Source organism: Indicator indicator, chromosome Z (assembly GCF_027791375.1).
Source record: "Indicator indicator isolate 239-I01 chromosome Z, UM_Iind_1.1, whole genome shotgun sequence".
NCBI lineage: Eukaryota > Metazoa > Chordata > Aves > Piciformes > Indicatoridae > Indicator > Indicator indicator.
This window is the reverse complement of record NC_072053.1, coordinates 58457787-58484866: the sequence shown is the minus strand read 5'-3', so window position 1 is coordinate 58484866 and position 27080 is coordinate 58457787. Positions and strand designations below refer to the sequence as shown.

General features: G+C 36.7%; 1 protein-coding gene across 1 annotated transcript in view; it reads left to right on the top strand.

The window, feature by feature from the left end:
• Nucleotides 1-27080, top strand: part of AUH (AU RNA binding methylglutaconyl-CoA hydratase) — a 99968-nt gene that overhangs the window by 4307 nt on the left and 68581 nt on the right. Inside the window, exon 3 of the mRNA XM_054397429.1 lies at nt 23773-23859. Coding sequence (XP_054253404.1) covers nt 23773-23859 — 87 coding nt within the window. The remainder of the gene's footprint in view (nt 1-23772; nt 23860-27080) is intronic.

Here is a 27080-nt window from a genome sequence, read left to right as displayed (position 1 = left end):
ATCTCATATGGGAGGAGAATGAAATGCTGTGATTCCCTGAAGGAACAGATCAGTTCTGAAATTCTTTTTGCATGTGAGGATCAGAAAGAGGGCTTTTGGGGGCAGGAAACACTTACCTTATTGAGGATTCTTTTCAACATCTGTGTATAGAGTATAATTGTGAAGAATGGACTCTTTCAGTATTGCTTCTCTAAATTGAATTGCAGTAATTGAGGTAAAGTTTGTGCGACTGATGAGTTATTTGCTTTGTATATGTGTGCACAATGAGTGAGGGGATTGATGCAATTTTTAATTCGCAGATTTTGAGAAATCTTGTTCTTTGATGACCTTACTTCAGAAGTTGTTAAGACAGGTAAGAATATGAATAGGTAACATGATTTGTGTTGTCACTGGCTTTCAAGACATTTGAAAAATCTGGGTATTAGAGCTCTCTAAACTGCTTTGACTCACTGCAGCCTGGCCAAAAAAGTCCCCTCTTGGAAAAGCAGAAGTAATCTTTCTGCCAGCAGAAATTCATTGTTTGAGTCTGTGGCTCGAGTAAAACCAGACAAATGCTTTTCCTGTTGGCATAACTTGTCTACATCAGAATTTTGTTTCCAGCACAGCTGAATTGGCTGTATGGTCTGTGGTTCCCGCCTGCCGTTTCCAGCTGATATAGTTTTTCTGGCAGAAATTTGTGAAGTAGACAAGCCTGGTAGAGGAGATCCTTAAAGGCTTCTTCATTTTAAAGCTTTTGATTAAAGCTTGACCTACTCCTATTTTTGTAGATCTAGGAAAAATCAGTAGGGAAGTATTCCTGTGGATGTAGTCTCCTTTTTCTGTCCAGGCTCTCTTAAAAGGTATGTTTCCCAGGGCTTATTTTGGTCCTCTAGATTGCAGCTGCTGCAGAAGAACTGAGAGGAGTACATGTGTTACTCCACTGCTGCCTTCTGAGGATTCAGATCACACATGAAAATATTTTAGTGTCTTTGAATATTTTTGTAGCTGTACATATATTTAATTTTCTAAAATAAATGTAGCTAGGTTCTTTCCACTGTTTTTCATTCCAGACACTGATGAAGGTTCAATTTCAAACTAATGGTAGCTTCTTGTAGGCCACTAGGCCCAGTGACTGTTGCAGTTATATTGCAGCAACATGAGTTATGTGAAGGTTGTTCATCTGTGTGACAGCTCTGTTTTGTGAGTGCATATATAATAGTCTGTATTTGAAGTCTACAGCTTGCATTTTTCCAACACTGGTTATTTTATTTCTTTATTTTGTTTCTGATAGTTTTCTTCCTGAAAGAGGTAACAGTTGTCAGAATTTTCTAGAGCACGTGTTGAACAACTGAGACAAAAAAAGAGTGCAGTTAGGATTGCAATTGGATCTCCTAAGTTTTCAGAAGAAAAAAAAATGGTTTAAATGTCTTTCCTTTGGAAGTACCTTAGTCAGGTAACTCCAATCTCATCTAACTAACTCCAATCCTCATCTAACTTCTACAGTGAGGTGGCATGTTGAATTTTAGAATTTTGAATAGCTGTGGATTTGAGAGCTAGAAAAATTTGTCTTAAGTATGGCAGAGCTGCTGTGTTCCTAATTGATCACTTACATTATTTTGGTGTTGGAATATAGATCAAATAAGTTCAGTGTGTTATTTGATGGATGTTGTTCTGTTCATGTTTACCTTAACCTTGTGGCTAATGCTGAATAAGGTCCTGGGAAAATAACAAATAAAAATTGCTTGTAGTTAGTGTAGCACATGGTGGCACAGTATATAGCTGCATGCTTCATTTATTGTGCAAGAATAAGTGTACATTGACTTTGTAGCTGCAGAAGAAATACAAGTGGAAAGTTTTTCAATAACAATATGAGAAAGAACCATGTTAGTTTTCTTTATCTCCAAAAGAGTGATCTATTCCTGTTGAGGAGGCGGGCACAAGGAATGGGATAGGAAGTTGAGTGGGACTGTCAACAAAAGTACTGTCTTTTAAGTTAGCTCTAATTGGCTATAAAACTTTCATCTGTGAATCACTTGTCTGCTTTCTCATTGGTGACTGCAATGCTTAAACCAGTGTATTGGGTTTACGTGCCAAGGGTTTGGTATCAGAGGGATGGCCTCTATGAAAAGAGAACAGGAGCTGTCCCTGTATTGGACACAGCAAGCTCCAGCCAGCTCCTAAACAGACTTACGGCTGCCCAAAGCTGAGCCTGTCAGTGACTCTGGTGGCACCTCTATGGTAACATATATAAGATGTGGTAGAATACCATGTGCAGCAGCTGTGAGAGAGAGTGAGAAAAAAATGTAAGAGAAACAGCTCTCCTTGGTGCAGACACTAAGGTCAGTAAGGAGGAGGGAGGTGAGGTGCTCTAACTGGTGTAGAGATTCCCTTGCAGCCCAAGGAGTGGATCACAGCAAGGCAGGTTGTCCCCCTGTAGGTCATGGAGGATGTCTCTGAAGCAGATATCCATGCAGCAGTCCATGGAGAACCCTGTGCTGAAACAGCTGGATATGCCCTGGTGAATGCTGTAGCTCATGAGGAACTCTTAAGAGGAAGTTCACGGCAAGAGCTGTGGCTTGTGCAGAGTAGCCTCTGCAGGAGCAAATTTTTTCTGTTTTGAGAGGGCTGTACCCTGTGGAAAGAACCCATGCTGAAGCAGTTCGTGTACTGTGCCCTGTGGGAAGGACCTGTGTTAGAGCAGTTTGTGAAGGACTGTCGCCCATGGGAGGGAACCTGTGCTGGAGCAACAGAAAAGTGTGAGGAGGAAGGAGTGGCAAAGTATCATGGTCTTACTGCAACCCCCATTGCCCTTCCCTATCCTTCTCTGTACTGCTCTGCAGCAGTGAAAGAGGTAGAAGAATTAGTAATGAAGTTGAACCAGGAAATAAGGAAGAGTGAGGGAAGATAGTTTTGTTTTTGTTGCTCACTATCTGAGTTCTGCTTTTAATTACCAATAAATTTTTATTGGTATATATTTTTTAATTTCTTAAATTGAGTCTGTTTTGTCCATAGTGGTAACTAGTGAGTGATCTCCCTGTCTTTATCTTTTTGTTGTGTTTTCTCCTCATCTCACTGAATGGCTTGGTGGGCACCTGGAAGCCAGCCACAGTTAATCCACCACATTCACTTATTGTGGATTTTCAAAGTAAGACTGGGGCAAAACCTGTATTCTTGAGGTACTATTAAAATTGAGGATGGACTGGTCGTATAAAGTGTCAGAGAAACTTGTGTAGAAAATTAGCTAAATAAAGGTAGTCAGGAAATTTTCCAGCTGAGTGACTAGTACTGTGTAATTAGTGCTGTAGAGAACCTAAAGTGGATTAACTTCAACAGAAGAGACTAGGTTTGTAGCTTCTTGGTTCTTTCATCAGTCTTGTGCAGGATATCTGTTTAGGTGTCTTTCTTTTCATGCATTGTGCATTGTAAACAGTTGCTTATGAAATACTGTGTGTCTGTCTCCTCTTGTTTTTGGCTTTTTAATTAAAACTTTAGTTACTCCTTTTATGCCAGGAGCAATTTATAAAAGTATTTGATTTCTGTTTGAGAGAGGCTTCATCCTTCTGCTGATTGAAGACTGTTTGAATTGAAAGTAGTTCCAGCCACAGTGTGCTTTTCTCCTGTATTACAGTTTTTCATTTGCTCTGTTGGAAACAGAGACAATGTTATTCTCAGCTAACACTGCGACAGCAAAAAACATAAAAAACATTTCTGGTAATTGGTTGTTTTCAGCTGAGATGCTAGTTGTGGATATTTCCATGAAATTTTTCTTCCTTTTTTGGTCTTGAGTAAGCTGTAGATCATGGCACACTGTGATTTGTGAGCACAAAGCTGATGAGTAACAAATTTAAGATCAGACTATTAATGAAAGATAAATTATGAAAGCTAGCTAGAGAACCGTATTTCTAGCAGTATTTTAGAATCATAGAATCAGTCAGGGCTGGAAGGGACCACAAGGATCATGTAGTTCTAACCCCCCTGCCATGAGCAGGGACACCTCACACTAGATCAGGCTGGCCAGAGCCTCATCCAGCCTGGCCTTAAACACCTCCAGGGATAGGGCCTCAACCACCTGCCTGGACGGAGCCTCAACCACCTCCCTGGACAACCCATTCCAGGCTCTCTCCACTCTCATGGGGAAGAACTTCTTCCTCACGTCCAGTCTGAATCTCCCCACTTCCAGCTTTATTCCATTCCCCCTAGTCCTATCACTACCTGATAGCCTAAAAAGTCCCTCCCCAGCTTTCTTGTAGGCCCCCTTCAGATACTGGAAGGCCACAATAAGGTCACCTCGGAGCCTTCTCTTCTCCAGACTGAACAGCCCCAACTCTTTCAGTCTGTCCTCATAGGAGAGGTGCTCCAGCCCTCTGATCATCCTGGTGGCCCTTCTCTGGACACATTCCAGCATGTCCATATCCCTCTTGTAATAGGGGCTCCAGAACTGGATGCAGGTGGGGTCTCACCAGAGCTGAGTAGAGGGGGAGAATCACCTCCCTTGACCTGCTGGCCACACTTCTCTTGATGCAGCCCAGGATCTGTTTGGCTTTCTGGGCTGCAAGTGCACATTGACAGCTCGTGTTGAGCTTCTCGTCCACTTTTGAGATTTTCCTTTTCAAGCTGAGGAAATGGAACATATGACCACTCCTTATCTTGTATGGCTTGTGATATCTGATAAAAAAAGTGTAAATGAAGGTTCATTTACCCAAGGAAGCAGTTTTCTTTCTTATTCTCCAATAGAATTGAAGCCATCTTCAATTTAAGACCCATGCTACTACTTAAAATTTAGTTAAAACAGCAAATCTGTCTGATTTGGTCCTGTAGATATATGGTTCATCTTGCCAAGCACAGTCAATGTATTTGTGAACAGTGACTTACCAGAAATGGTGAAACTAGTGTTTTACTAGAGTAAGATTTAACTAAAATTGAATTCTTGTCGTGGGTTGAATTGAATCTGCTGCTGTTATTCATACCATGCTGCAGTCATGCTGGCTTCAAAAACAGGAATACTGTCTGGAGCAAAACAACATGGGAGCTTGAAGTTCAGATTGTAACATGGGAGGCTTCCTGTTCCGGTTGCTGCTTTTGGGTTCCAGGTTTTTTGGTGTTGACAGGGATGGTGACAAGTTGGGAGTGCAGTAGCTGCTGGTTTTTTTTCTGTATCTTGCTTCACTTCTTCTGCAAATAGGCTAAGTTGAGGTAATTACGCATTGTATTATTAGATTAATTAGATTACTAGCTAAGGTACTTGTGCGTTTATGTTACCTCATTTATTCAGTAAACTCTTTCCTCTTTATCTCAACCCTGAGTTTTCGTGTGTTACTTTTCCCTCACTTCTGGCTTCAGGAAGCAGGCAGGTTAACCCTTGCATGAAACCGTTACAACTCTGTAATGCAATCACATGGAACTACAAAGAACACTCTTCAGTTATTTGAAGTGTGGGGTTATGTGTATCTGTCTGAAGAACTGATTCTGAGCACCAGAGGGCTATACTATACTTGATGTCACTCATGCAGCTTATGTGTACTGGAAAGTATTAAAGCAGAATTGAAGTGTGGGGTTTTTTTTGTTTGGAGAATAGAGGGAGGTTGAAGTAAGCTTTGCTGATTGAAAAAAAAAAAACCCAACCCCCTAATTATATTAAAAAAAATACTCTTTTAAATAATTTAATGAATTGCTTTAGGCTTTCAGTCCATTAGAACAGATGCACACAATGAATGGGATGGTGGAGTCACCATCCCTGGAGGTGTTCGAGAGGGGTTGGACGTGGCACTTCATGACATGGTTTAGTAGTCATGAGGTCTTGGGTGATGGTTGGACTTTGATCCTTGAGGTCTTTTCCAACCTTTGATTCTGTGATTCTGAGATATTTTCTGGATTTTTTTTTTTTCAGTGAAAACCACCTAAAATATAAAAAATATTAAATTCTACCTAAAAGATGTATTTCTGAGGGAGGGGAATTTGTCTCTTTAGTTTAATCAGAGGAGGATAGCAGGAAACAGGAGTGATTATAACAAAGGCCTTTAAAAATATTGTAAAAGCATGGGAAGAACCAATCAAATTGAATGCCTAAAATTGAAAAAAATGAATTATTAGGTACTAAATAATTTGTTGCAATGTTCTGGAGAAGTAGCCACAAAGCATAAATATACTGGTGAAAAGGGAAATTTATTTGTTTGCATTCCATGTATGGCAGTCAAGAGTTGTTCTTGAAGCTATCCTGTCCTTTCATGAGTGGGGAGACAAATGTCTGACTATTTTGAGTTCCCTTCCTATATTTAATTTATACTAAATTTCATGAAAATGCTCGAAGTACAGCTTGCTTTTTGAAATGGAAAATAGATGATTTGAGCCTAATTTTAGAGATAAGATTTTTATAACCAAATGACTGAATATCGTTTCATGAATGAAAATAAGTACAACCATATAGCTTGCAAATAATCAAATAAAATTGAATCCTGAACAGCTGGAGAACTTCTGCAGTTTTGTGAGACGTTTGAAACTGACACAATGGTTACAGAAATGATGCAGTAGAAATTTGTAGTGAGTTGGTGTTCACCCTTGACAAAAGCAAGAACTGTGAAGACTAATATTTGAGTATGTCCCAGAATTTAAATGAAGGTGACATCTTTTCAAGATGGTTATGAAGCAAGGAAAGGCAGTTCACTTGAGTTCCTAGAATAATGAAATGTGTATGTGGACTTTCTGAAAGTGCTGTAATGAATTTTCAAATAGTGAAGTCTTTTCTGGAGTGAATTTTACCAGAATAGATTTTAAAATAAAAAAAAGATATGATGTGGTTGCAGAATATTGTATACAGAGAGAACTGTGGTTCTGCAGTGGATGTCCTTGTGTCATTAGGTAGTCAGACAATTTTTTCCTGGCATTCTTCTTAAAAAGGGACTTTGCTTTTTAGATATAAAATATTTTTTCTATTATTATTTAATATTTAGAGAATAATCAGAAATAGTTTACTCTGTATTTTTAATCTTTTGTTCATACACTGAGGCTTGATTCACAGATATCTTTGGTAATGTAGCTGGCTTCTTTGAGCCTATATCGTTTGGAAATGCATCTTCAATAGCTGTATTATGGATCTGCTGCAGCTGCAGTGCACTCAATTTTGGTTTAAATTTGGTTTTAAAAGTGTATTTGTTAGAGTTTCTATCAGGTTACACAAATGCACTTTTTCAAGTTTACATGTAGTTGACTTCCTCCATTTCATATGCTTGTTGCAGTTGGATTTGACTTTTGGAATATAGTTGGTATGAGACCACTTTGCAGTTGTGTTGAACTTTTGTGTACCACCACTTGCTTAAATGCATTGCACGTGTGTTTTTTTTTTTTTTTTTTTACCCTCTTTTCTTTCCCTTCCCTCCCCTTTTCCATCCTGTATCATTGAAGATTGTAATTACATGACTATTCATGTACATGACATCGTGTAAGACATTTTTATAATTATTTGTATGTAATATGCACAGATGAGCTTGGCTCTAGCAAAAAGGATGTAACTAGAAACTTGCATAACCATCTCCAAATGACTTCAGATGTCTCTGTGGGTCATGGTCTGAGAACTGCAAGATTCAGTGTTGCTGAAATCTTTGATTTGCTAGAGTGGATTAGTGGAGAGGGATGTTTGAGATTCTGCTCTTCAGGAAAATCCTTCATGTGGTGTAAATAAGCATTTTTAAGCAAGCTGTAGGCTGTGTAGACTCCTGCAGGTGCACTAGAGCTAGATAGCTGTGATTTAATAGCTACAGGAATATCTCTTGCAGTCTTCAGTAGTGTCTTTGAGTTCTTTGAAGCCTGAAAGCAGTTCAGGTGGATTCTCTGGTATCCTTGTATGTATCAGCTTTCTCTAGGTCTTTGTAGGTATTGAGGGGTTTGGGTTGTTTCACTTCTATGCTAACAAATGTTTTGACTACTAGTGATTTTATCTTAAAAAGTTGTATGATAAAACTAGGCATGACTGGGATGGAATTTCTTTATGGTGCTATATTTTAGATTGGTGATGAAGACAGTGTTGATAAGACACCCCCAGTGTTTCAGCTGTCACTTGAAGTGATCTTGCGCAACATCAAGGCCTCCTTTGCTTCTCATTCTGCCAGCAAGTCAGCTGAGGGTGCACAAGAAGCTGGGAGAAAGGGCACTGTGGACACAACTGTTTTGAATTGAGCGAGGGAATATTTCATTAAATACATCATGTTTAGCAGTAGAACTGGGGAGTTGTTTTTCCAAAGTAGGCCTTGGTTGTGACTGGGACATTGGTCTGCTGGTTGCAAGTGATTGCTTTTGCATCATTTGTCTTTTTCCTTTCCCTGTATCTGATAAAACTGTTTGTATCTCAGTCCACAAGCAGTTTTCCCACCCTCTTCCTCTTGTTGCACTTGTGGGAACTGAGAAAGAAACTGGGTAAGGGCTTAACGTTCCTGCGAGAGTCAAACCCAGAACAAAACAGTAGTTTTGTATGACAACAGCAATGAAATCTTGAATCATTAGCTGGGGTAGCTCCAAAAATGTCCTGTATGGTAATGAATACCAACTTAACTATAATGCTGCTATACTCCTTTTAACTTTGGTAGTGGGGTACTTAAAGCCACTTAAAACCTGTTCCAACAGATGTTGCATCCCTAGAGAGTTACTTTTTTATCCTATTCTGTATTCTGAATGCAGTGGTGAACTCTTTAAGAATTTAGCATTTCAGGACATACATACTAACTGGTTTTAATCCAAATGTATCTTTGGCTCTATTCGAGTAGAAACACACGTTTTGGAAAAAGATTCTTTCTGTACTTCTAACCCTTCATGATTGCCAGTTTGTGCAAACTTTGAGACATGCCTTATGGGGGTTATTCACACTGCTTTAGCTGTGGACAGTTGCAGTTTGTCCTGGAGTCTGGAACTGCACTGATTTAGAGTATTCTGTGTTAGCTGACCAATTTGAGATGTATTCCTAAATTATTTGACTTTTTATTTAGGGGCTTGCATCAGCAATGCACTTTGACTTTAAATCTTTCATTTTAAATCTTGGGGTGGAAAAAATGGTTCTCTGTATGTAAGAGTGAAGATATTCCATTTATATATTTTTCAAATCCCTTAAAAGCTGGGTTAGTATCCTTACCTGTATTAAGACAATTCAGGAAATTTTATCTCTTTTTCCAAGTAGCTTGTATGTCTCTCCAATAAATATGTTTTAGATTCCAAATACAGCATTGCATATTTTGAAGTGGAATTTTATTTACTGCAGAGAAAACAGAGAGAACTTTATTAGACAGAATTTTGTCTTTTAGTAATAATCAAGTTGTTCATGGTTTGGTGATGGATAGCAGGTCGGTAGGGGTGTTAAGCAACTTGGTTGACTCTAACATGATACCAGTGCTCATTTTAGTTTGTGTAATTCTCTCTTTTTTCATTGTCTTAAAATCCTAGTTAAAAGAAAGTAATCAAATCTTTAGTATATGTAAATTCTATGATTGTCATAGACTCTCCTACATCTTCTCAAAAGTTTCAGGGAATATATACAAATCCATTTTTTGTCAGAATTTACACTGACTTGTCCGTGCTCATAGAAAATGGTTAATAACTTTATGATTAAAGTGTCTAAAACCAGGTGAAGATCAATTTAACAGACAGATAAGGATTATTGATTTGTCCCTATTAGTACTAAATTGATAAGGATAACCCTGCTACCCTGGACACCAAAGGAAAATTCATTTTGCTAAGATGAGGAACTTTTTCTAAAACTCTTATATATACCTCAGAACATTTGACTTTCTAGTACGATATCTGAGGTTCAGATCTCTTCCATAAATATTAAATCAAATTAAGTAGTTACCTCTATTTGAAATGCTCATGTCATGTCTGTGGATATTTGACATCTTGATTGGTGAAGAAAGGCTGGTGGTTTTCTTAATGTTTCTCTGAGGCAGATTGTCACAATATACTGTAGCCCAGTTCCCTAGTGCGCTACGTGCCTATGGTACCTGTTTTTTGTTGATGAGTTTGCTTTGACATTTATATCCTTAGTTGAGAAACCTGCTGGTAAAAATAATCTGATCTCATGTGCTTGTTGGTAACGTGTGCTTTAAATAGAATACATGTGCGCAACACATGGCAAAAATAGCTAATGCATGGTAAAGAATTCTTTTCCACTTGCTTTTAAAAATAGTAAAATTGTCATGTAGCAGAGGTATTTAGACATATTTGAATCATGACATTTTCATCTTCAGATGATTTACAACAGTTAGTTTTGTTTCTGCTTCTTTCTGTAAAAAGTGTAGATAACACACAATACAACTATGTATATGTCTGCTAATTGCCACAGATACGAAGAAAATCTTTCAATAATTAAGATACATACTTTCTCTTGTCTTTGCCTGCCACTTAGACTGATTTCCTTTAAGGACAACTGTGCTGTGAGTGTACTGCTGTAAAAAATTATTTTTTTCCAGCATTTAGGTCGAATATGCAGATCTTGAAGGATAGAGTAGAATAATGTAGAAGAATCCACATAAATGTAGCAGAACATTGTGTTCACAATTATAATACATGGAGTGATGCAGGAAAACATTGAAACCTGGAAACAGTGAAAATGGTTTGAGTCTTGTATATAGTTTAAGTTTCTTACATGGAGTCAGTGTAAATTTGTTGTACCTTTCAAAGTGTTTTCCTTTGTAAAAATACAGATAATATGAAAATGAAGTAATTCTGATTTTTTTTTCTTCTTGTACATTTTTTACTTTATTTAAATGCTAATCCTATATGTGTCTTTTAATTAACAGAAATACACATATGCTTCTGTTTATACAAATCAAACATCTCTTTTATTGTCATACACCAAAAGACATTGTAAAGATAAATAAGTAAATGCTATGACTCTTATGTGGAATCTGCTAATTTTAGACAATAGACTGTCTCCAGAAAACTATGGTGATAAAAAAAGTGCAGATGCGTAGTTGTCTGCAGTGTCCCTTAGTATTTTCCAACTTAAGTGGCTTATATTTATAATGAAGCAGTAGGGTTTTGCAGCATATAAGAAATAGTTTCTTGTTGATATTTTAGCATTTATTGGTGGTGTTTCACCAACTGGAACTGACTGACACGTGGATGGACACGGTTTTTAAGTGATTGAAGTCTTGTCTCAATTACCACCAATCTGTATAATTTGTTAAGCTCTTCCAGATGGCTTTGTCCAGTATTGGATCTCCTTTCCTTTCCTTTCTTTCTCTGAAGTAATTTGGTGATAAGTCTATTGGATAGCCTTTTAAAAGTAAAAGAGATTAACAACAACAAAAAAAGTAAAACCAGAAGAGATCAAATATCTCTGAAGTATTTTAAAATAACAAGTCCTTAGAAAACAGAATTCAGTTTGCAGCACTGATGCTGAAAATATTTTCAGTGCGTGGGAAATGGTGCTGTTTTCAAGCAATTTAGTTTATTTTTCTGCGTAAGTTTGAAGCCTTTGGGGACACTGGGAATAAGGGGAAGTACTGCTTGTGAGCTGCTTAGCTTGGTGTTTATGAGAAATAGAATTGCAGCTGCTGTTTTCCTGTCTGATTTTTGTGTGAACAAAGCACAATTAAGAAATGTTCCTACTCATGCCTGAAATGCTTACTAGTCCTTACTTTCACACAGTACGATGTGAAATGGGATGCCTTTGACCTTGAGTGCTGGCCTAGTATTAATATGAACCAGAGATGTTGGTTCCTTCTGAACTTCAAGATGTAAGCTTTCTGAAGAGATGTAAAATCACCAAAGCTGACCTCTGCATCTTTAACCTTGAAGAGTTTTCTTCTCCTGTTCGAGTTTTCCTACAAAAGTATTTATTCTTCTCAGCTGCTATAGCTTGAAAATGTTCCCAGTCGAGCTCAGTGGTCACCCCATCTAATCTTTCTAAGGCACTTATTTCAATTCTTTCCTCAAGGTTTTGTGGTTTGCTGTATGCAGAGAATGATCCTGTAATCGAGAGGCAAAAAAAACCCCCACCATGATTATTGTTATAGATATTGTTCACAGTGTATGTTTTTGTATGCTACATGTATTATTTACCTGCTTCTTTAGATATTCCACTGAAACTATCACTTGCTTTGTAGCTGCACAGAATGCAGTGTCATCAGTTCTTGATCTGCTGAAAGTTTTCACATGATATGTCAATATGACTGAAAAAAAAAAAAGAGATATTGGCAATGCCTTTATCAAATTGCAGGGTGGAATGGAGGGTAATAAAGGTGGCTTGATTGACATTCAGGCGATAACAGCAGTTCAAATTGTGTTTTTTTTGTGGAAGAACTCCCCTGTCTTTAATAGGATTTATGCCTGAATATTGACTTCAGGACTTCTTTAGAAAAGATTCTGACTTTCTGTTTTTTACCACCTAACACTTCCTCCTTTTCTGTTTACGGCTCATGAAGCTGGGTGTGCTGTTGGTTAAGTATCTTTGTAATAATTACTAGTCAGAGTAGATAAACCCAGCGGTATAAATGTCTTCTACCATTACAAAAACATGTATGCAGTGGTCGAATAATGGTATATGCAAAAGATTTAAGTCAGTCATCTGTAATAGTGCAATGAAGGATGTCTGGGTTTTTTTGTGATTACTCAAGATTAAAGAAGATAGATGAAGAATCGTACCACTACCAAGTTTTAGGAATACCTGCCTATTAATCACAATGGAGAAAACTGTGTGACTTGTCATTATAGGGATTACAAGCAGATTAACTGCAAAGCTATTACAATTAATACAAATGAGACACATCTTTTTTTTTTTTTCAGTGTAGTGGTGTTAAAATAGCCATACATTCTTACTCTATTTGAGTAAATTACTTTTTGTTCTTTGCTTAAAAACCAAGAACTCTGTTCAGAGGATTTTCTCATGGAAGGTGTAGAGTAAATAGAAATAATGTTTAATGATTCCACCTTAAGTTTGGAGTTACTATTTAGTAGGGCAACAAAATACAGCTCTTACGGTTTTCTTTGTTTGAATTATGTTATTCTGTATGAGAATTATGTGTCATTACCAGAAAGTAAGTGCTCATCATGTTGTAGGCATGATGTAGAAATTCTTAGTGAAGTTGAATTTGAAAATGAAAAGTATTTTGGGGAAGTTGAATATTTGGACAACTAGTATGACTGTATTGAAGAACTACTTCTCTAATACTTACTGGGCGAGTAACATATAAGTACAAGTGGTGTAGGAAGTGGCACTGCTTCTATTGGTTAAAAAAAAGGCAGCTCATTATTGAATAATAATTACAATATACATTGCCTTATATTAAATGGTGATACTTATTGTTACCTTGATGTGAAGTGTAAACTCATCATTTTACCATGTTTAAGTCACTGGGCTGTTGTATTCTATGAGGGATTATTTGAAGATTGGGACAAACAGATTTGTAATGATTTGATAACTCTAGTCCGTATTTTTGTTTCCTAACCACTTACTTGGTGACCTTCCTACTGCCACCATTGTCTTTTACTTAATTGATTCTATTTCAATCTGAGAGACTGATGATGCAGTCTCCATGCCTATCTTTTTCTAGTCCTTATTTGTTAGACAGTCTCTCTCCATCCTTTGTTTAGGGCTCCTTCAGGTGCTGGAAGGTCATTATTAGGTCTCTTCGGAGCGTTCTCTTCTCCAGGCTGAACCACCCCAGCTCCCTCAGCCTGTCTTTGTAGCAAAGGTGTTCCAACCCCTGACCATTTTTAAGAGGATACTAGGGACTAGTGAGTGACAGAGGTAGTTGTTGGGTGATGGAAGTGTCACAAAGAAAACTTACTGGTGTTTGGGGAAAAAATTTCCTTCGTTTTTAAGAGGTGAGACTGGAATCCCTATAATGATCCTTTTTTGGTTTTCCCCCTTCTTCAAGTGAAGATGAATTCAGGAAATGAATGTGAGGTATATTAGTTGCCTTTTTGTTGTTGTTGTTTTGGGATTTTTTGTGGCAGAAAAGGCTAACGAGGAATATTGTTGGGTGCTCCTAAATTTAGAGCTGAAAACTGAACAGACAGGATATAAAAAGAGCCAGTTGACTTCAATCTATATTTGGTCTAAATTTGCATAGGCATTGAAAAGGAATTGTAGAATGTTTGTATAAAAGGCTAGGGTCATTTATATTCAGAATTCCTGGATTTGAGGAGGAAAGATGTCTAAGTTAAGCCTTTCTTAAAGGCCAAGGTGCTGAGATTAAAAGAAGAAACCAAACCAAACAAAAATCCCACTGAAGTTGTACTTTCTGAAATGTCCCATTTATGGGAACTAATATAGCAACTAGTTAGTTCTTCAAATGTACTGATATGGGTATAAATTATTGCAATGTATGAGATAATCTATACCAGTGGAGCTACAAGATTGCTATGTTACCAGAGGGAATGCTCAGGGTGGGCATCCTGCCAAAGGCACAAATATACAGGAATTACAGACATTTTGTTTGTTCTTCACAGTTTGATGATTTTCAGGAACGTTTCAGGAACGTGGTACAGAGTGGATAAGTGCAAAAAGGGCAGATATCCAGTTCATGCAAATAAATTGTGACAGAAAGTCTTATATAGAAGAATATAAGTACTAGTTTTTTACTTAAAAATTCACATTTAGGAAGCTTCAGGAATATAAATATTGCATTAATATTTTTTTAATTCATTTAAATTATTTCCTTAAGTGGGAAAACGTGCAGAGCATCATTCATGCCAAACGGTTTCTCTCTTGACTGACTGTACCCAGCATCCCATAAATGCCTTTTTTTCTTTTTATTTATACTCAATTCATATGGTGTGCATAAAAATTTGTGTTTGTACCAGTGTGCAGCAAGATTCATAGTTGCTGTCAATAAAGCAAATGATTCCTAAAGAAAGGAGGTGGTTGCTTTTTAGTTATGAAAGGCAAATTATGAAGTCTGCTGCTTTAAAAACCTTGTGATAACCTTATGTTATGAAATAGTTTCTCAGAAAAAATGTTATTTAAGAGGCAATTATGAAAAATGTATTATAACTTGCATAGTGTGTTTGTGTATAAAAGTACCAGAGACTGAGACAACATAATTAGATAGGTGTAGGGCCAAGATCTCTGTGTTTAGCCAGTGACTGTTTGTTTATAGGTCTTTGGGGCTTCAGAATTGGCTTTTAAGTATATTAGCTCAGTCTTAAGGCTGGGTCCAGTGGTAATGTACTGGTTTTACATTTTTGGTTACTTAGACATTGCATATTAAAATTTCTTCCTAATGATAATGAGCATGTGTACCCTTGCTTATATTAATTTAGAATAATTGTTCTTTTAGAGATTAACCTCTGTGGTAATTGTCCTTTAGTTTAAGACTTAAGTTAAATGTACATGTTTGATTTCAAGTTTAAAATGTGAAATCTGAGAGAATAGAAAAGGCAGAGTGCAAATTGCAGTATTTTATGAGTAAAATCTTTTCAGTAGTACTCATAGAAGAAACTAATCTTCATAAGCATATGGCTATCAGTTGTTTGTTGGGTAGTGGATATTTTAGTAATATTTTTCCCTGTCTGTGGATCTTTAACTTTCAGATCTCTCATACCTCACAACTAAAAACTATGATTCTTGATGAAATTGTTTCATTTTTGAATGGTCTGAATTAGTAGCTGATTTACAAGTATTGATAGAGTCAGTTTGAATATAAAATCTTCAAAATATTTAAGAATACACTGGATCATATTCAGTACATTGCAAGTTTATCTTTTGTGTTGTGTAGTTCTAAAAAAATTAAATTTGCTTTTTTATTTTTTTTTAAAGGTAAAAAGAAGAGCTTTATTCTTCTTTTTTAATCTTTCAAATATCCATAATACAGTTTTGGAGGAGTTGTTTAATTCACCATAACATTGGAAAATGGAACAGACTCCCAGAGTGTAGTACAGAAATACTCCTTATCTATGCATAGGTATGTTTAGGATGAAAGCAGCTCAGCTGGAGCTTGAACTAGCAAGGTGTCAAGAAAAGCAAGAAAAACTCCTGCAAGTACATTAGTGTCAAGCAGAAGTTCAAGGAAAATTAGAGTCCACTGCTGCATCGGACTAGCAGCTTAGTTATGAGTGATATGCAATATGCAGGAGAACTCCCATTTTCTCTTTGCCTTGGTCTGCATGGGAAAGATCAACTCTCAAGTCTCTGTGTCAAGAAGCAACAACAAAGTAAACAATAAACCACTGAGAGTAGAAGACAGCTGTACCAGTTGGACACATACACATGAACAGGATCTGATGGGATGCATCTGAATTGGTGCACTGAGGAGACACCGTGTATCATATCTAAGTGACTGGAAAAGGAAAAATAGTACACCTACCTGGAAAAAGGAAAAATCTGGGAAACTACAGACCAGTCAGTCTCCCTTTACTCTTTTGGGAAATAATGAAACCAGTGTTTGTGGAAGGTATTTCCAGGCACATGAAAGACAAAAGAGTGTCTGGGAAAACCCAAGTCAAGTTTATCAAGGATAAATTGTGTTTGACCAGCCTTGTTGCCATCTGTGATGAAACCACTTGCTTAGTGGATGAGAGAAGAGTTATGAATGCAATCTACCTTAAGAGTAACAAGGCATTTGACATGGTTTTCTCTATCATCCCTGTAGACAATTTGTTAAGATGCAATCTGGACATAGAGACTGGAAAGTGGCTCATCTGCCAAGATCAAAGGATGATGCAATATTAGTAGTCTAAAGTCGAACTGTCAGCTGGTCATGACTGGAATCGATGCTGGATTTGGTAATACTATTGCATGAGGTTTAACAAAAATAAATACGAAGTCCTGCACCTGGAATCAAATAATCTTAAGTAGCAGACCCAGACTGAGGACTTTCTGGGGTATTTATTATTCCCTAGATGTATTTAAAAGTCATCTAGGTGTGGTACTCAAGGATATGGTGTAGTAGTGGCCCAGGTAGTGTTAAGTAATGGTTGAACTTGAGGACCTTAAAGGTCTTTTTCCAACCATAGTGATTCTGTGTTTCTCTATAGCTCTGCTGCAGAGGATGCAGATGTTCTGGGGTCAGTAAGCTTAACATGGACTAGCAAAGGTTTGTGGCATCAAAGCAGGAAAACAGGGTCCTGGATTGCATCAGAAAGAGGACCATCAGTGGTCAAGGAATGCACTTATTCTGTTCAGTACTTAGTAGTCCAGCAGAAGGTGATTAGAGGATTGAAGACTGTTTAGGAAGTGTCGGAAAGCATGCACGGACTCCCAAGTAGGTGTAGCAGGGATCCGTCTATTGGTATTGAACAAGCATCTTATATAGGAAAAATCAAGCAGGCAAAACACTTTCCTGACATGTTTGTACCCCTGTTGCTAATTGAGTTTCCTCTTTGATGTGTGGCTGTCCATTGTTACCTTCTTCCCATATCAGGTTGAGCTGGTAGGTAAATGTTCTCCTATCTCACACTTCAAGTTGTTTACTGCAGTCAGCTCCTCTTATCATCAGGTCATTCTTCTGTTATCAGCTGCTTGCTGTTCTTTCTTGTTCTGAAGCCTTTCATAGATACTTTCTGTTCTCCCAAGAGGAAGGAGAGAGAACTGGTCTTTCTGTGCCCAGTAGATACAGAGGAGAGTACTCTATTTGTATGAATGTATACAGTGACAGAAGTTGTGGGCACAAGTTACTTCAGGAGAATTCCATCCAGGTAAAATAAATTCCTCATTGTGAGATGATTAATTGAAGAATTAAACGCAGGAATGGTTTTTCCAGAAAAGTGGTGGAATCTTCCTTGCCAGTAGCGTTGAGGACTTTCGAAGACCCTGAATAACTGAATCTAGGGCTGTGCATTTAGCAGAAGGTTGGGCCAGGTGATCTTCAGAATTTTCTTCCAGTCTAGACTTTCTTATTTTTCTGCCAAGTAGATGATAATCTTTTTTCTTACTTTGTGAAAGGTAGTCTAGACTAGTTAAAATTTGTGAAGCAATTTGTCTGTTCTTAATTGATGAAACTGGAATAATTTTTATTCAAGAATACAATCAGTAGTAGCTCTAATTCTGCGTGTTTTGAGTGTGGCTGGATGGGGAGGGGTAAAGAAATTTTTACTGGAATGCATGCATATTTTGTCTGCAAAGCATAAAACATTTTTTTTCTTTTACACAGGTAAGATTTCAGTAGTGGTTGACTTTGTTTTATATTGTGATTTTTCAAGTGTGTAGCTTTACACACAGGAAAATGGTAGTTGAAAACAAAATAAAAATAATCTACCTACTTGGTGACATTAACATAAATGTTAAATTACGCTTTTTTTAGGTTTTTTTTAGAAGAGTTTTAAGGATATTAGCTTGAAGTATATAACTCAGGAGAATAATACAACATTTATTACTGTGGTGTCTGTATTTAACAAACATGAATTCTATTTAAACAAAATTTTGCTTGCCTTGGAGTTGACACTACAAATAAATAGATTTTTCATGTGGTATTCCAGTGTCCATTCAGAATTGGGAATTAAGTTGTTCTGAGCAGATTTCAGGATGTGAAGGTTGCATTTCTGAAATGTTTGGAAATTTAGAGAAAAAATTATTGGTAAACCTTTCTGAGTTTGAACATAAGTTGACTATAGTGTCACCCTCAAACATGTGTGTACAGCTCCCTTTTAAGGTATTCCTATCTCGTAAGAGTTGACTGGGATTCTGCTAATATTTTTGGCTAAATGAGAAGAAGCCTTTGCAAGAAATCCAAGGAGGGGCACACAACTACCTTTGAGGAAAGACACAGAATCATAGAATCGTTCCGTTTGGAAAAGACCCCTGGAATCATCAAGTCCAATCTAAGGGCCTTCGTAGGCCCTGCTCTACGAAGTTCACCCCTGAATTATGTTCCCAAGCACCATATCCAAACAAGCTTTAAACACATCCAGGGATGGTGACTCAACCACCTCTGTGGGCAACCCATTCCAATGCCTGACCACTCTTTCTGTGAAAACTTTTTTTCTGAATGTCCATTCTAGACCTACCCAATTGCAGCTTGAGGCCATTCCCTCTTATTCTGTTGCTAATTACCTGTGAGAAGAGACCAGCACCAACCGCTCCACAACATCCTTTTGGGTAGTTACAGAATGATGAGGTTTCCCCTTAGCCTCCTCTTTTTCAAACTAAACAACCCCAGCTCCTTCAGTCACTCTTCATAAGAATTATTCTCCAGGCCCTTCACCATCTTCACTGCCCTCCTCTGCGCTTGCTCCAGCACCTCCACAGCTCTCTTATATTGAGGTGCCCCAAACTGAACACAGTACTCGAGGTGTGGTGGGCTTCACCAGGGCTGAGTACAGGGGGACAATTACCTCACTATTCCTGCTGGAAAATATTTACATGTATCCTAATAGGTGGGGGTGTTTGACAGTAGTTAGAAGTTGATTTATAATATACTTGCAAGTTAGTCATTTGCCTCAGGATTTTAGTTCCGTATATTACCTATTCTACTGTGTAGAGAAGGGGAGATACCAATTCGTAATAAGTTGTGGGTATGAATCAATTTTAACCTTTTAATTGGTGCATGTTTTGTATTCCTACTTGAAAGCATTGCAAATTTCCTTCATAAATTCCTTAATCTGTATTGTTGGATTATTAAATGTTTAGATTATGTCTTTGCTTTGCAGTTTTCAGTGTTTCTAGTTCTTGTCAACAAGGTACAGAGGTACACGACAGAGTATGCAAGAGAGTATCTTCTCATACTGAGATGTCACTTTATTAGTGAAGTTTTGGTGTGCTAACAGAATTGCTCAGTCTTTGCTCGGCAAGATGAAAGGGCAAGCTCAAAATGACATTGCTGCAGTGAGAATCCAATGCTTTATTCTATCTCAAATACATGTGCATGTGTCATTTTTTTTCCTCTTCTCAGACAAACGGCATTTTGGGCACCTTTTGGCAGTTGGTAGAATAATTTCGCTATTTGATTTTGGTGTGCCAGGTTTCTGAAACGCTAATTTTTAAATAAAAACATTCAAGTAAGTTCGAATTTTAAGGATGATTTATAAACCATTAAATTTGATGCCTTTTTAGTTTATGGTTTTTCTGGTGTGTTTTGGAAGTAAGTGTTAAAGCACAGTATAGAATAGTACTGTACAAGAAATTTTCTAGACATTTATGGTATTTGGAAATAAAAAAATGTTGGAACAGATTTTTCATGCACATCACTTAGCTTTTCAGCAGTATATAAATTCTGTTTAGAAAGTGTGTGAAAATATCCAAATAAGGCAAGCAACACGGGTTCAGAGTAATCACTGTAAAACTTGGTTTCTTTTGGTGCGTTCTCTAAGATAAGTAGTCATCCTTGTCCTATACATGTGTAGGTGGAGAAATTCCGGTGAATAACAGCAATATGCCTGTCTCGCTGGACTGCCTTTGGCTTTCTAAAAAAAAAAAAAGAAAAAAAAAAAAAGAAAATCTCTGGCAGCATTGTGAAATCTAAGGCACATACTGCAAGAACCTTCTAGACTGAAAGTGCTAACTATTGAAAGCCTACAGGAATGTTCTCTCCTATCAGTTAGGGTCATAAATATTGTGAATTAATTTGATTCAAAATGATTATATTCACAATTGGAGAGCACCTGTCTTAATCCTAATATCGCCATAGGATGAATTGATTGCACCGCCAATGCAGTCTTTCACTGTTGCACTACTCTTTTGTCTTGTACTAACAGCTACTAATTTGAAAATAGTATTCTGAAGTCTTTAAAAGGGAGTTTGTGAAGTGCATGGAGCAAAGAGGTGAGATTTGGAGAGCATGACTGCTAGAATCACAGTTCTTAGTAAATTCTGCAACACTTCTGAGGAAATGAGTTAGTGAGACAAAACACTGAGATGCCAGAAAGAGTGCTACAGAGAAAACCATGATTCACGCTTCAGTTACAAACCAGATAGATGGATGTGGGGTCATAATGACGTGTACAATCAAATCTTCAAGACATAGTTTGCCGCTGAGTAGAATTGCTTAGACAGCGCTTGTTTCAGCATGGTGTGGAGTCCTGGACTGAAACGGGGAATGGATGTGGGGAAGCAGATCAGCTTGCAGTTTTCAGCCAGTGACTGATGGGAAAGTTATAGAGGTTAGTTCTGTGAGAGCTTTTGTGGTTTCAAAAGCCTAGCTACTTTCTTGCTCACAACAGTTGAGCAAATACTATTTTAAGATAATTTAAAATAGGAAACTTGAGGTGAAAGGAGGCATCTTTGGCTTCAGTAGCTGAAACAGCAGAAGCCTCTGGTTGAACCTGCACTCTCCTTCATGGCTGTCTTCAGAAACTTAACCTTTCCTACTTCTGACTTCAGAACAGATTTCGAAGAAGCATGTGAATAGTTCTCTGCTATCTGGGTCAAGGAATTCTTCATGGATTCTTTGATCAGTGATTGAAACTTAGAATAGGAACAAAAGTATTAAGTCAGTGGCAGTTTCATTTCTTTTGAACCAGAGGATGCCAAGGCACATGTTCTGTTGGAGTGCAGTGAATCATTTCTGCCTAAAAGTGTTCTTTTGAAAAAAGCATCAGTTGCTATTATTAAGCTTCGGAAGGCTAAAATAGGAAAGGGTTAGGAAAAGAACTTTTTCTACTTCCTTGACAGCTACAAGGTTGAAATACTTAAATGGGAAATCTAAGAAGGCATTACCTTTTAATCCATTCCTACAAAAGTTTGTTGAAAATTGAATAGATTTCTGTAAATATCTTCAAGGAAATACATATTTTAAGTGAAGGAAGAAATCTGCGTTTTCTGTATTTTTTTGTTTTAGAGGGGTGATTTCCCCCCCCCCCCCCCCCCCAATGGTATGAATAAATCAAAACCTTAAAATTGCTGTGATCATATCTTGATAGTAGAATTTCTTAACAGTAATATTAGGGGTGTTTTTTAGTTTCAGTGCCTCTCTTGAAGTTTTCTTTACATACTTTTCCAGGGTGTGCCCAGTGAGCAGGATTTTGGCCTGTGGAAGTTTTGAGCCAGATTGCATTAGCTGTACAGTGTTCTTGTTCATAAAGCACACAGTTCCTCGTTGTTTTTGTACAGTCAGTGATTTATACAGAATTGCAGAAGCTAGATGCAGATATTAACTGATACCAGAGAAGTATTTTTTCATTTGCATACTTGCTGATAAAACTTCTAAAGCAAGTCTTGTCATGAAATTTTGTAAAGTTTGCTTTAGCAACAGACCCCTATACATAAATGTGTTTGTGAAAATTGCTTGCAGTTTTATATGATTTAGACTTCTATACAGGTTTATGTATTCAGGTTTTGTTTGCTTTTCATGTTTGTGGCAAGATTTGTTTGTGCATTGATTTTGAATTAGTAAGGTAGCAGTTTGAGTTTAGCTGCAGTGCAGTGTTCAACTGCCTGTTCAACTGTGCTATCATATTGTCTTTGGACAAATCCTAGAAGGTTGTTTGGAAGCCTTTGGCAAGGTGTCTGATAGTGCAGCTCAAAATTGACATTATTTATCAGGAAACATGCAAATGCAGTCAGTGTAAAAATGATGGTTCATTGTTTTTATATTGACATGCACAGAAGGAGAACAAAAGTCTTAGTCGCATAAGTAGCTTTGCTATGCAGGGAGTAGGAGAGAGACAGCTGGTTTTTTTGGGCAAATTACCTTTAAAAAAGCAGCTGGGTATCTATCAGAAAAATGTCAGATTGAGATACTGATTTTCCCAGAGCTAGACAAGAGTTGTGAATTTGAACCAATGTCGTCAACAGAAGTGTATGTAGAAATATGTTTGAAGATGGTCAAGCAGACCTACATAAGTTGGGAAAGGTAAAAGACTGCTGAATTTAAAATTCAGTTACAATCTTAATCAGAGTCCAGTGCATTTTCATGAGTGGATAGTGTTTTGATTCTGGGGGTAGAGAAACATATAAAACTGTTTATTGTATTAGTTACATGCCTTGTTTAGCCTTATCAGTCTGTGCCAAGAGACTAAAGGAATAAGTTCATTTTTTACCAAAAGGAGAAAAAATTTGCTAAGTTGCAATGCAAATGTTGCACTTTGAAGAATAATAGTGTGTATGGAGATTTTGTCTTCTGTGTATTTTTTCTCTATAAGAAAGATGGACTTCCTTTCTTCCTTTTATTTAGCTGTTATTATTACTTCTGTCTCTTTTATTGGAACACATTTATGGGAGAAAATGTTGGTTTTGCATATCAGTGAATTGTTAATAATACATTTTTGTAACCATCTCTAGATTCAGGGTGCTTTCTAAGCAGAATTACTTTCATATGCTCATGAAAATAAAAAAAAAAATAAAAAAAATACCAAGTTGTAACGTTTTTGGAAGAACAAAAAACATGGTATGTAACTTAGTCAAGAATATAGCTATGAGAAAATAGGTATCAGTGAGCTGAAAAAAGGTACTTGGTCCATTGTAGAATTTTCTACTTAGATAGTCTTTTAGTGTAAAAATATTCATCCTAGGTATTTTATGGTCTACCAATAAAAGAGTAACATGAGCACAATATGTAAAATATGCATTAACTGGACTTTGTGACACAGTTGGGAAAATAAGTGTGTGTCAGATGAAATGCTAACATAAATGCTATTGTTCTTATGCTATTTTAATATGAGAAGGAGAAATGTCATTGGGAAGAATATACTTAGTGAAAATCTGGTGGTAGGTAATTAGATTTTTTTTGGGTTTTGGTGGTTTTTGGGTTTGTTTTTCCTTGACAAAGAGTCCATGTTTTCCTTGAAATCTGTGGAAAATTAATCTGACCAATTTAAACAATTATTGTCTCAAAATAGACTTAACATTTTTTTGGAATACAGAATATTTTACTTCTGAAAATGTATCTACAGTACTGTATACAGCTTGCTAATATGCCTATGAAATGTCACTTACAGGTGCTGACCTTAAAGAAAGGGCAAAAATGCACTCAAGTGAAGTTAGTTCTTTTGTCTCAAAAGCAAGAGCAACCATTAACGAAATGGGTACGTAACCTCTCCCTTGAACAATGTTATTTTATCTGTAGCCTGTGAAGGGACACATCAGAGCAATGACATAAATTGCATGGTTAATTCTGGACAAGTAGTAAGAAATCCAGAACTGTTTATATTGACAAATACAAATCATGACAGACATTTAAAAATGTTCCTGATTGACTTGAACTTTTAGAATGCTAGAAAAAGCTAAATCTCAACAGAATCAGAGGTGATTTGTCCTGCTGTTTTCATAAAGCATGTATTGTTCAGTGACATCCAAGTACTTGAGAATTTAACTTTTGCTATTGTATTCTTGTGGTTGGTGTAATTAATACATTTTAGAAACAGGTTAAATATCAGATGTTGATAGTTAGCTACTAAGCCTTCTGAAATATTATTTACTTGTTCTAGTGTAGTAAAACTTGCTAATATTTCAGGATTCCAGTTGGCTTGCACAAGTTTTTAAGGATAGTAATTGCTCTCTAAAGTCTGTATTATGAATTCACTGTCAAATCATTATATTTCTATGTTTCTGCTGATCAGCTTTAATTGCTTTTCAATGGCATTACCGATAAGTTTTGTCAAAAAAGAGAAGTCATGTGTAGGCAACATATTTTGTAACACAAAATTTTGGCACAGAACTCTGAGTAATAAATAATTTCTCAGGTAGTGTTTTTAGATTTACTTCCCTAATAATGATGGATCAGGTCTTGGTTTGGCAGAGTGTTATGAATGGAAACCATTATATATTTACAGGTAAATGACAGATTACTGAAGAATGAGTCTTTAATCAGGTACATCATGGAAATACTTGTGTTCTTGAGTTAATGTCTTCCATTTGAAATGAAGCAGATGCTCCAGATTCTTAAAATTAATAAAATACCTAGGAGTGAATAAGTTGGTAATTTCTTGCAGCTGATACTGTATTTCATGCTGAAGTTTGTCCTATTCATTGAATGCAGGCCAAGAGGTGACAAGCTGTTCAATTGACTGACTTTTTAAGATTTTTGGGAGACTTCCTTAGCTCTAAGTTATGATTTTTCAGCTTTTCTTGAACTGAATTTACTGGAAACACTTTCCAAGGTGCTACTCACCTGGGGGCAACTGATTTTAAGATTTTCCTATGATCAGGAATTAGGTGTTTTAAAATCACATTATTCTGATTTTTTTTAAGTGAGAAGATTTCTAAAGAAGTATTTGGATTTGGCATTCTTCACTGAATGACTGGAAAGTATAGGCAGTGATTTGATGCTTTGTTTCGCTTCAGAGTTGAAAAGACTTTAAAACAAATATTTGTCTTCAACTTTATTACGGTTGCTTTGAGAGTGTTTACTGAATATTAAGCAAATTTTCAGTGTTAAAAGTTTTAATAATGGATCATTAGACTAACAGTGACTTACTTGATATTTAGGAAACCAGTATCAGTGCTTTAATTCATTAATCTCTAGTCTTTTTCTCAAGAAAGAACCATGGACTTGTGAGTAAATGGAATTCAGTATTTGAGTATCCATATCCGAAAATACCTAGATAGGTGCTTTGAAGATTTGTGAGGGGATATAGTAACAACAGTTGGACATGCTTCAGGCTGGTAAGGAGAAAGAATTTTAACACAGCACTTGGTTATACCAAAGTATAAGCACTTGGTAATACCAAAACATTTGCTGGGGTTCAGTGATTGTCACCCCTCCTCCTTCCTTTCCCTGTTTCTCCCCCTTTTCCCCCTCTCCTTCCTTCTCTTCTTACGTCATCCCTCCCTTCTCTTTTTTTTAGTGTGTTGCCTGTAAAACACTACACAAAACAGTAACTAGAACATTTGTTAATGGTTACATGTTACTTGGCTATCTCCCAGTTGATTTTTAAAGGCTTTTTTTTTACAGGATTAAAGAAGGATATGGAGATACCACTTCTAATGTTATTCATCAGTTTTCCTATTATGTATGTTTGGACACGCATGCTATATAAGTAGTTTCTGTTTTTCAGTAATATGGTGTATTCCCACTGTACACGTCTGAGGTGTTTTGGTTTTTTTAAACTCACTATGCCAACAGTAGATGTGTTTATAAGATGGATCTAGCATTTTTCTGAAGGGTCTTTACAAAGCAATTTAAAATGTGGTTGCCTGCATCAGGAACTGGTCAAATTTTATGAATGAGATAGATTAGATGGGTACACCAAATGAATGAATGTAAACTTTTTGGAAGTGAGTGGGACATTTTATTTGCATTTTATTTCTGCAGCAAATCTATACGTTGAAAATAATTATATTTTTCCTGCAACAGAGAGAATATCATGAGATGGTTAAAGAGGGGAAAGAATTTTCAAATTATTATTTACCACTGCAGAATGCTGTATAGCCAAGGAACAGTACTTCTAATCTCCCACTTCATTCTTTCTCTATCCAACTTCAATGTTATAATCTCATTTAAAATGTGTTCTGCTTCTTGCTTTTCAGAAATAGGTCACGTTTTGATAATTGCATTTGTGTTCAGATGTGTGACCTAGTAAGGAATTGCTTCTTTTTAACAGCATTTTCAGAAAGAAGACCATTGAGTTATCTTTGTAGACAAAATGCACGAAAGGTTAATTACATCTTGAACAACTGGATAAATTTAGCTTTTAAGAACTGACATTCTTTGGCTGTCTTTAGTGGCTGTCAATTTCATTACATTTAAAATCCTTACACTAGTGGATTTGTAAAAAGCTGTAGAATCATTTTGGAATGTAGCTACAGAATTTTCTGGAAATTAAAAGCACACTGTGCCTCTTTTTATGGGATTAATTTATAACTTCTTGCTCAGTTTGAGTGAAGTATTAAAAGTGCAGTAAATACCAGTTGGTATAAAAATAAGCATTTTTAAAAAGAGCTGAAAAAAATGTATTGAGCTGTTGGTTTCAGTGCCTAGAGCTTTAAGGTGAAAAAAAATCAAAACAGCCTCTATTTTTAGCAGTGGCTGCTTTTGCTAAAATTATGGCACACTTGTGGGGGTTTGTTTTTTCAGTGGATTTTTTTGTGTGTGGGTATGTTTGTTTTTTTTTTTTTTTCCCTGTGGATGAATTTTTTCACTTACTGCTGTTCTCTTGGGGTTTGTTTTGTCACACCTCCCCCTCCCCCACCCCAGGTAGTAGGAATTATAAGTAGGAATTATACTTGTCCTTTGCTGTGTTCTGATTTGAGGCTTCTCCTTACTGATGTAAGGCTGGCTTACCCTCAAAAAAAATAGAAAGGCATT